Source organism: Apium graveolens, chromosome 6 (assembly GCF_009905375.1).
Source record: "Apium graveolens cultivar Ventura chromosome 6, ASM990537v1, whole genome shotgun sequence".
Lineage (NCBI taxonomy): Eukaryota > Viridiplantae > Streptophyta > Magnoliopsida > Apiales > Apiaceae > Apium > Apium graveolens.
Window position 1 is genome coordinate 72,109,713 of NC_133652.1, and position 11,055 is coordinate 72,120,767.

The window sequence follows — 11,055 nt, forward strand, 5'->3', positions numbered from 1 at the left end:
TCAACTTATTTTGATTTTTTCACCTTTTTATTAATTTTAATTTTAAAATATATGTTTTTAAATGTATTTCTAATTTCAAATCCACAAACTAAGTTAATTGTATTTAAACATTATTTATTATAAATTATTTAAATAAAAAAATTCTAGTTTTTAAGTAAAATTATCCAAATACTTATACAACTTATAGATATTTATCTACTTAACACTTATAAGTGACTTATTCATTTTAAGTCGTAAGTTATTTATTTTAAAATTTCCCAGACGGCACTCCACGTGGTTAACGGTAAAATTATCAATGAGCATATTTACATAGTGCTATTAGTATATTATTGGTATATCAGATTAAGTACATTAAACCGTAACTCTTTAACATAACCAAGTCAGGATGGCCGAGTGGTCTAAGGCGCCAGACTCAAGTTCTGGTTCTCGAAAGAGAGCGTGGGTTCAAATCCCACTTCTGACATCATTTCTTTTTTGAATTTTCAGCCTCATGTTTCTTCATTTGTTTATTTCTTTTTCTTGGTTGGATATAGTTATTGCCAAAGCTGTCTCAGCATTATTGTGAAGTTAACGAATTCAGGTGTAGTAATGAAACGACCCCTTAAAAGATTGGTCTGTGGCTCTGTGCCAACTGCCAAGCTCTATCGACTACACTATATTTAATTTCTAATACTAATTAAATTTGTGCTGGTTTCAGTAATGAGAAAATAAAGATAAAAAGCCTGATTTTTGCTGAAACTTGTTTATTGTTTTAGAATCTGATTTGTCCAAATGTTTAACAAACCTAATATTTTTACATGAAGTTGATCATAAACTGGTTTGCGAGGCATTGAGCATAGATGTCGAGATCCATGCCCAGATTCAGTTTTTAAGTGGGCTGGAAAGAGGAAAAGGTTTAACAATTATTCTAGTACTTATATGCCTCTGTATCATTGTCTTGAGGATGTTGGATTGATTGGAGATGTGTCCAAGACAACCCAAAATAAACAGAATAGAGAGAGCTTTAACGTTGCTTCTCAATTCTATGTCCAATGACAAACCAAGTTCCATTGGACTACAAGCTATACAGTATATTGTTGCGGAGCAATGCTATATGTTCCACATGATTAAGGCCCAATAAACGAGCCACAGATCGTTTGCCTAAAGAATTTAGATCACTGGACAACAAAGTTAATTCTAGAATAGTTAAACTGTTAAGAGGTCGAGCTTCTGGAAAAATTCTGTGATCCTGCAAATATTATTTCTTCTTCTCCTTCTTTAGTGAGGAGTTCCCTCATAATTTTGCACTAGGGCAATTTTTTCGAGGAAGCTGGGTCCTCTTAACAGCATAACTATTCAAGAATATCTTTTGTTGTCCGGTGAAATTAAAAGCTTTATGAAAGATCAAGATCTAAAACTATAAAGTATAAGACTGAAAAGTGATTTCAGATGGTGTCAAAGTAATGAGGGAGAAAAACTTGATTGTTTCATTAAGCTACTACAGTTTATATACAATGCAAATGACAAAGAAACTTATAACTAACTTTTGGCGGGAAAAATAACTAACTCTCTAAGTTTGACACTAAAATAATTAATCTGACTAGTTACTAATATAACTAATACCCTCCCTCAAGTTGGGAGGTGAACAAGGAGAAACCATCCCTAATTGAACAATAAATCTCTGAATTGAGGTGAAGGAACGATTTTTTTTAAGACATCTGCCAACTGATTCTTGGTGGGAAGATAGCTTAGTTGTCGAAGACCCTCCATGACCTTTATCTCTTGTAAAATGACAATCAATTTCTATATGCTTAGTTCTTTCATGAAACACTGGATTTCTAGCAATATGGAGAGCAGATTGATTATCACAGTTGAGCTGAACTGGTTGCAGACCTTGAACACCTAATTCTTCCAACAACTTGACTGTCCAAACAACTTCAGAAGCAGCTGAAGCCATTGCTCTATATTCAGCCTCAGAAGAAGACCTGGAAACAGTAGATTGTTTCTTTGATTTCCATGTTATAAGAGAATTGCCTAACATCAAAATGTAGCCAGTTACAGACCTTCTAGAATCAGGACATGAAGCCCAGTCTGAATCAGAGAAGGCCTCGAGAGTTATAGCATTGGAAGCTTTAAGCAAAATACCTTGCCCTATAGTGACATTCAAGTACCTCAGAGTGTGTAATAATGCATCATAATGAGATTTTCTTGGATTCTGCAGAAATTGACTCAGTACTTGAACTGTATAGCTCAGATCAGGTCTTGTATTTGTCAAGAAATTTAATTTTCCAACTATAGACCTGTAGAGTTCTGCATTTTCAAAGAGAGGACCATCATCTGCTGTTAATCTAATATCCAGAGGTAGAGGAGTAAGAGCTTTTTTAGACAAATCAGCATCAATAAGTTGCATAATCTCCTTTGTATATTTAGTCTGACTAAGTACAGTTCCCTCAGCAAGATAAGACACTTCAATTCCTAGGAAATAGTGTAAAACACCAAGATCTTTGATTGTGAATTTGGCATGCAGATGCTGTTTGAGTGCTGTAATCTTTGCAAGGTTGCTACCAGTGACAAGAATGTCATCCACATACACAACTACAATAGTAATATCAGTATTGTCTTTGCAAATAAACAAGCTATAATCCAGCTTAGACTGATAAAACCCCTGATTAATCAGCTCATCAACTAAAGTTTCATGCCATTCCCTAGAAGCCTGTTTTAAACCATAGATTGATTTATTAAGTTTACAGACTTGAGTAGGAGTATGTAATATCCCCTCTGGAACCTTCATATAGACCTCCTCTTTCAATGTGCCATGCAAGAAGGCATTATTGACATCTAGTTGATATAATTTCCAATTGTTATGAGCAGCTAATGCTATCAAACATCTAACAGTGCTCATCTTAACAACCGGAGAAAAGGTTTCTTGATAATATATGCCATATTTCTGTGTAAATCCCTTAGCCACCAATCTGGCTTTACACCTCTCAAGAGATCCATCAGACTTCAACTTCACTTTGTACACCCATTTACATCCTATTGGTTTCTTTCCTTTTGGTAAATCAACTAGGGTCCAAGTATTATTGTCTTGTAAGGCCTGTATTTCTTTCTGCATAGCAGCAGTCCAAAGTGGATCCCCAGAAGCCTCTAAATAAGAAGTTGGTTCAATAATGTCTACAGAATTAGACACAAAATGTGAATGACTCTCAGGCATCATCTTTGGACACAAGGTTGCTCCAATGTTTCTCAGTTTTATAGCTCAATAGACACTGATAATCTTTTAAGTAAGAAGGAACAATCTTAATTCTAGTGGAATGCCTGAGTGGTATAGACTCAGAAGAAGAAAAATCTATGGGAACAGAATCCTGATAACTCTGTGAATAATGATTGTTGTTGAATGTATAACTTTGTGAATTATTTGGTGAATTTGTATTTAGACTAGAATTGGATGGTAAGACATGATCTTAATCAAATTCAGATTGAGTAGTAATAGGAAGAAATAAAGAATCAGTGTATTTAGTGATGGTAGAACCAGAAATCAAATGAAATGGAAAATGAGATTCATAAAACTTGACATCTCTACTAACTGTGATGGTGTTAGTCAAAAGATCCAGAACTTTATACCCTTTTTGATTGACTGGATACCCCAAAAATACAGCTGGTGAAGCTCTATTATCAAATTTAGATCTGTTGACTTTGATAGTAGAAACATAACACAGACACCCAAAACACTTAAGATCTGAGAGAATGGGATGAGAATTGTACAACTTGTAAAAAGGAGTTGAAAAATTGATACTTTTTAAGGGCATTCTATTAATCAGATAGGTTGCACAAAGAATACACTCACCCCGGTATTTATCAGGAACTTTGGACTGAATGTACATGGCTCTAGCTGTTTCTAAAAGGTGCCTATGCTTCCTTTCCACAACTCCATTTTGTTGTGGAGAGTATGCACAAGTGGTCTGATTAATAATTCCTTCTTTCAAATACAGTTCTTGCATTTTTCCAGCAGTAAGTTCTAATGCATTATCAGATCTGACACAAAGTATAGAAGTATTGAACTGATTTTTAACATATGAAATAAAATTTTGGAACACAGCAGCAACATCAGATTTGTGTTTGAGAAGATGAATCCAAGTATATCTACTAAAATCATAAACAATGGTAAGAAATTAATTACAGCCAGATGCAGTTTTGACCTTATAAGGTCCCCAAACATCTATGTGTAAGAGTTGAAAGATAGCAGTAGTCTTAATGCTATTTGTAGGAAAAGAGTTTCTAGCTTGCTTAGCTAATTGACAGATTTGACATAGATGTTCTGAACTAAAATTCTTTACATCACAAGAGGGAACAATTAAAGATAATTGATGAAATGGTAAATGTCCAAGTCTCACATGCCAGAGAGAAGCAGAATGTGAGTCTGGAATAGAAGAAGAAGATGAACCGAGACATGCTTGAATAGGTGAAGAAGAATTCTTCAACACAGCTTTGTCCACACTATACAAGCCATTATTCATTTTACCAAGAAGAGTTGGACCTTTCTGAGAATGGTCCTGAAGAAGGCAGCAATCAGAGTTGAAAATTAATTGACAACCAAGATCAAGACACAATTTGTGAGTAGATATGAGTTTGAATTGAAAGCTGGGAACTAGTAAAACATCTTTTAACATGATATTACCATGCAATAAAACATTTCCAATATGAGTCACTGGTACTTTATTACCATTAGGAATAGTAATGGTATTGTCAATATCAGAAACAATAGAATACTGACAAAAATCATCTATTGTATTAGTGATGTGATCTGTGGCTCCACTATCAAGTAACCATTTTGATGTAGAATAAGAAAGTAAGCAAGTCTTACCAGTTAGATGAGCACTGTGAGAATCAGTAATAGATGCAGAAGATTGAGTATCTGAAATATGTTGTCTGTTCAAAACTTCCATGAGTTGACTATATTGTTCTTGAGAAATGTTGTTAGTTTGAGGAGTATTTGTGGTTGATAAATGATCATCATCCTTATGCTCAGCTAGTGAAATAAGAGCATCAGAGTTTGATGCCAATGCCGCAATTCTTTGGTCTTTGTTTCCTCTGAAGTTTGCTGGAAAACCATGTATCTTGAAGCATCTGTCAATACTGTGCCCTGGTACTTTACAATGAGTACAATAGTAGTTAGAACCAGGCTTCGTAAGAGATCTCTTGTTCCCAGTACTATTATTGCCATTGAGATTTGTTCTGAACTGAGCATTACTGTTGTTGTTTCCTGAGAAATATCCTTGTCTGTTAACAGATCTGTTGTTATCAAAACCTCTCATTCTATCAGCCAGAAATGCCATAGATTCATTTTGATTTGAAACATGAGAAATCTCCTTGTGTCTTTCCTCCTGAGCAAATAGTCTAAAAGCAGCTGAAACATTTGGCAATGGTTGCATCATCAAAACATTTGCTCTTATTGCAACAAAATCATCATTTAGCTTCATCATGAACTGCAGTAATTTCTGATCCTGCTGTCTATCCTGTATCCTCTGTGTCAAATTACATGTGCACTTTTTGCAAGTGCACACCGGAAGAGGATTAGCATCTGAAATTCCATCCCACACTGTTTTAATTGCAGTGAAAAATTATGAAATATTCTGAGAACCTTGTACAATTTTTGATAACTTCTGTTCTAAAGAATAAACCTCTGTCATGGAAGCATATCCATAACGCTCTTCTAAATCAGACCAAATTTCTCTAGCAGTTTGCAGAAACATAACACTTTTTGCTATAGTAACATCAATATTGAAGATAAGCCAAGAAATCACAAGATCATTGCATCTTGCCCAAAACTTGTATTCAGGCGAAGTTTTGTCAGGAATTTCAATAGTTCCATCAACGAAACCTATTTTGTTCTTTGCTGATAATACTAGCAGCATTGATCTTTTCCAATTATTAAAACCAGATCCATCAAACTTAACAGATACTAACTAAGTTGAAGATGCATCAGAAGGATGTATGTAATAAACGCTAGACGGATCATGATTGTTGACAACAATGTTTTGTTCAATAGAAGTAGAAGATATTTTATGAACAATTATATCAAGATTATCAAAAGATTCTCAGAGAAATTTTATCAAACAATTGTCATGCAATCAATATTTCAACAGATTATGAAGCAGATTATCGATGAAAGAAGAAAAAAAAACTTCGGAGTTTCTGTGTTTCGACAAATAAACACGAATTCTAGAAAAACAACAGGATTCAGAGAAAGAATTGATCAAATGATCTATTTCGAGTAATTCAGAACTAGGAAATCTGTAACTTCAGAACCTGAATGTAATTTGACAAGCAGCTCGGAGAAAATGATCGTTGCAAACCGGAGAAAATGGAGAAGATGATCATTGCAAACCGGAGAAAGCAGCGAACGAATTATCAATCAAGTCACCATAGCTTTGATACCATAAAAACTTTATGAAAGATCAAGATCTAAAACTGTAAAATATAAGACTGGAAAGTGATTTCAGATTGTGTCAAAGTAATAAGGGAGAAAAACTTGATTGTTTCATTAAGCTACTACAGTTTATATACAATGCAAATAATAAAGAAACTTCTAACTAACTTTTGGCGGGAAAAATAACTAACTCTCTAAGTTTGACACTAAAATAATTAATTTGACTAGTTACTAATAAAACTAATAGAAATATATATGTAGGTTGGTTAGACTTTAATCCTGTTGTATGCATGGCATTAATAGCTTTTGGTTTGATGAGACCCTGTTTTTCAATAGAGTCTACAGAATATTTGCGCGTTGCACTGTTTCTACTTTACTTACAAAGAGAGAATGAGTTCCTTAGGTTAAGATCAATGCTGTACAAGAAGAATCTCAATTTGTAATATGGTTCAGCTTTGTTGTAATACAGGCCTACAGAAACATTTTTTGAGATTTTTTTTTTTAAAATCTTGCGTAGAAACTTCATTTTCTTTCCTGAATCATAAAAAAAGACTTGTCTTGTGGTTAAAGTTAGTGCATATATGTCTGCCCTTTAGCCATATTGTGATTTGTGTGTGAGTGGATTAATTAACTTGTATGAAAATTATCTTCTAGGCCAATGTGTTTACATATTTTGATATGGAATATTGGAATGCAGGCAGACTTCACCTAATAAAGTGGATAGAAAGAGGATTGCGGATCTTCCAGAGCTCAGGTATATGCTGCTGTTATGACAAAACATTTTGGTAAATCTGGGTTTATGGGTGAAGCTGTAGCTCTGTTTAATGAGGTGTTCTCCTGACATACACATTACATATAATGTGTTCTTTTCATTAGCAAGGGCATGGGTAATAGACGCGGCTCAAGGAGGCTCAAAGTGTCAACATCAACAGCGAAGAACGTAACTCTATTTGCGAACTTAAAAACAGTGCATAAGGGGGCTGCTCCGAGCTAACCACAATCCGACTGACTGCTCTCTCTAATTATCATTTGTTCATCTCTTTTCAAACAAGAGGCAGTCCAAAATTTACTTGAAAAAGACCAAAGGATATCATTTAAAATATGGAGATCGTAGCAGTCATAATTCTTGAATGTGATAAATTCTAACATAAGAACCAATTTGATACTTCATAGACCACCGGTACATTACAAATAGCTTGTGTGTTTAGCATGAGAAGTCCATCACGATGTTTCAAGAGTTCAACCAAAGAGAAGTTGAGGTATATTCTGTCCTGTTTGCTGATTGAAATGCTCAAAGTTCTCTATTCAGGAACTGATGACTTCGATCTAGACCTCGCAATACTGGTATACGACACGTGAACGCGGAACGAAACGACATGAATAATTAGTGTTCGAAAATTTGGTACACAAACACGAAAGTACACAAACACGGAAAAATACGGATATAATTAGTACCGGGTCTGGGTTTCTGATATAGGTACACGACACGGAACGAAAGTACACGGAATAAATAACTAGTTAATTTTTTAAAAAATAATATATACATATATATATATTACATATAAAATATGAATATATAATTGTAATTTGTAAATACTAAAAGTCTAAAATACACTTTACTTTTCAACTTGAGCAGATGTGAGCATTTAAGGTTTTAACTTTTGTCTCTTTACTTTATTTTACTGTTCATTATTTAAGACCATTTAATTATTTATTGCATTATTTAATATTTATTATTATTTTTATATAATCCGTATATTTTAATGTACCACAGCGGCTAAACACGAATATATTAGTGTTAGGTTACTGTAACCAAATTAGTACATGAATCAAAATCCTTGTACACGATACGGCGGGTCTACTTCGGTGTTGCTTTAATTTTACAAGCGTTGGTTTCTTTGAACAGTGCTGAAAAAATCAGTTCCAAAAAGGGTTTTATATATTTTTAAGGGTTGGTCCCGGCGGGGCTCGAACCCGCGACCTTCGGCTCATAAGACCAACGCTCTAACCAACTGAGCTACGGGACCATCTGTTTGTATTTTGCAAATAAAAATTTTGACTTTATGAACTTGGCGAAGATATAAAATCAAGAACTTGTCCTTTTTACTTGAAAAAGAAGTAAATACTCTGACACCTAAAACTGGGTATCACAAATCAACGAGGTAAATCTTGAAATACAGGAGTATCTTTTACCAGAGAGAGTTCATTCTTACCACCAAAATTATTAAAATAAATCAGGAACAATGCTGGAAAACACATACTTCATTGTTATTTATATCAAGTACATTCGTTTATGCAAATGCAGTCAATTTTATTGATTCTGAAAATAAGATATCCAATACGGAATAATATATGGGATACTAATACAACCTCAAAATCAGATATACCACCTACTCCAATTATCGGCAGAGTCATTATTCTGGCTGTCATCTCCTCGCCAAATATTTGCAATCTCAGTCCTTGCTTTCTGCAATATCTGCCTCTTTTGCATTTCCAATTCACGATAGAAGTCCATCCTCATCTTCTCCAACTCTAACATCTGTTTCCTTTTATTATTCTCAACTTTCACATATATCTCACTAAATTTTGTTATAGATTCTGCAATCAATCTAAAAGAAGCTCCAACTGCTCTGTTTGTTTGATTTTGTGGAAGTAAATTGGAACTATATTCCTCAGCTTCAACAGATTCCGAATTTTCTGGACTATTACTCATCTCATCTATTCTACTGGCGCGATTTAAATACACCCTGGGGTTTTCGACAGCGGATGCTCTGGGGTTCCCATAATTCAATCCACGTGAGAATCTTAGTTGCTGAGGGGTTAATGACAATAACATGTCCATCTTCTTGAAGTACACCCATTGACTAGTTGCACCCCCCATTTCATGTAGCTTCATCTTCTCCTTTTTGTACTTCTTTTTTAATGTATCTAAACGGTTACGACACTGAGTGTCTGTCCTCTCGAGTCTTGACCTCTGAGAAACCTTGTCTGCAACTTCTTGCCACTCTTCAGACCGAAGGCTCTTCCTCCTTCGCTGAATAAACCTATCACCCCAAGCATTTAGTAGAACAAATGTCTCATGTTCAGTCCAGTCCGAGAGTGCATTCCGCCCACCATGAGACGGTTTTGAAGCTGAAGTAGTCGTAGTAGCTAAAGGAGCTGTAACTCGAGGAGCGAATTCATAACTTGATAACAAGCTCTTCATCTTTCTTTTCTTTGGATGTCTATGCTGATCATCAATTTCAATCCTCCTCCTATCATCATCATCAGGATTGTCATCATAGCTATCCTCATCTCCATTTTCATCAATATCATCTTCATCATTCACATCCTCGGCCTTACCATTCAGCTGAATGATATTTTCTTCATTACCATCACCTTCTTCTTCTTCATCCTCTTCATCGACTTCCGTATCATCATCACCTTCGACGTATTGATCACCAACACTGCCAAGATAAGATGCACCGCGGACAGGAATCTTTATGCGATGTGATGACTCAAAACCTCGAGTCATAGCATATGGGTCCTCAGTGTCGTCCATTTAAGTATACCAGTAAGGATGTTAATCGAAAACAAACAATCTACTCAGAAACCTATTGTCTATTCTCCAAAAACCTCCAGAACAAGTAAGTTACTCCACAAGAGTAATTTACCAAACAAAGCAATGATATTCAGACAAAAATCAAAACTTTATTTCAATATCTAACTACTCCCTTCTGTATACCTACAATAAGGCAATACACTTAAATAGTCTACTTCAACTAGAATCAAAGCATCATAAACACTAACCTACCAAAATAAGTAACATTTAAATAAATCATCATAAAACCAAATCCCAAAATAGTAAAAGAAGTGTTAACATCCTTAAACTCCTAAAATAGTCAAAAAGCATAAATCTTTACCATAAAAATTTCACCTTTAGTAAGAGTACTTAATCAAAGTGAATTCAAAGAGAAGCCCAGGTCTCACCTTATATTAAACACAAAAATGAGACCCAAGAACTAAAATCTTCAACTTTTTGCAAGAAAGAACAGCAAGCAAGTAGAGAAAAAGCCAAGATTTTGTAAGAGGAGAAATTATAGTAAAATGTTAGGGTTTAGTTTGAGTGTTTGAGACATCTGGAGTGTGAGGAGGTTGTGAGATGAGTCTGTCTAGGGATTTGCAAAAGAGAAGGGCAGGGATACAGGGTGTGGTCTGTCTTGGGTTAAGCACACTTTGACAAAAGCCCCCCTCAAGACAAAACTATCTAAGTGAACAAACACACTGTTTGGACCTGGTGAACCTAAAGATCAAAGTCAGGCCTGAATTATGCGAACTGGCTAATTTTAGGGTGGTTTGGTGTTTAATAAAATTAAGTAGACTAGAGTATCTCCGACCATAATCTCGTGTTAGCTAAAAATAATATTTATTTATTATGATTCGAGGTACTCTCATCCCAAAATATAATAATTCCCAAGCAATATTGTAACATAATATATAATGGCGTATAACCCGTGCGATGTACGGACTGATTATAATTCGTAATTTAATTGATTATATAATGATTAAATTATATGTATAAATTATATATTATAATAATTATGAATTATTAAAATTATCAACATATTCTTAAAGAGCACTATTACCCATATACAAATTTACCCACG

At 34.6% G+C, this 11,055-nt stretch overlaps 2 protein-coding genes and 2 non-coding genes across 4 annotated transcripts; 1 reads left to right on the forward strand and 3 right to left on the reverse strand.

Annotated features, from left to right (window-relative positions):
* Positions 1-379: 379 nt before the first annotated feature.
* Positions 380-463, forward strand: TRNAL-CAA (transfer RNA leucine (anticodon CAA)). The gene has a single exon. It is a non-coding gene; the product is annotated as a tRNA-Leu (tRNA).
* Positions 464-1,579: 1,116 nt separating this feature from the next.
* On the reverse strand, positions 1,580-5,894 carry LOC141665234 (uncharacterized). Its single transcript, XM_074471209.1, has 4 exons — positions 5,621-5,894; positions 4,374-5,578; positions 3,827-4,040; positions 1,580-3,153 (listed from the first exon to the last, which is right to left on the reverse strand). The coding sequence occupies exons 1-4, from the start codon at positions 5,892-5,894 to the stop codon at positions 1,580-1,582; spliced, it is 3,267 nt and encodes a 1,088-aa protein (XP_074327310.1).
* Positions 5,895-8,362: 2,468 nt separating this feature from the next.
* TRNAI-UAU (transfer RNA isoleucine (anticodon UAU)) lies at positions 8,363-8,436 on the reverse strand. Its single transcript has one exon. It is a non-coding gene; the product is annotated as a tRNA-Ile (tRNA).
* A 196-nt stretch (positions 8,437-8,632) lies between these two features.
* On the reverse strand, positions 8,633-10,711 carry LOC141668501 (trihelix transcription factor ENAP2-like). Its single transcript, XM_074475387.1, has one exon. It carries the CDS (start codon positions 9,948-9,950, stop codon positions 8,787-8,789), a length of 1,164 nt encoding a protein of 387 aa, XP_074331488.1. The 5' UTR covers positions 9,951-10,711; the 3' UTR covers positions 8,633-8,786.
* Between the last annotated feature and the right edge of the window lie 344 nt (positions 10,712-11,055).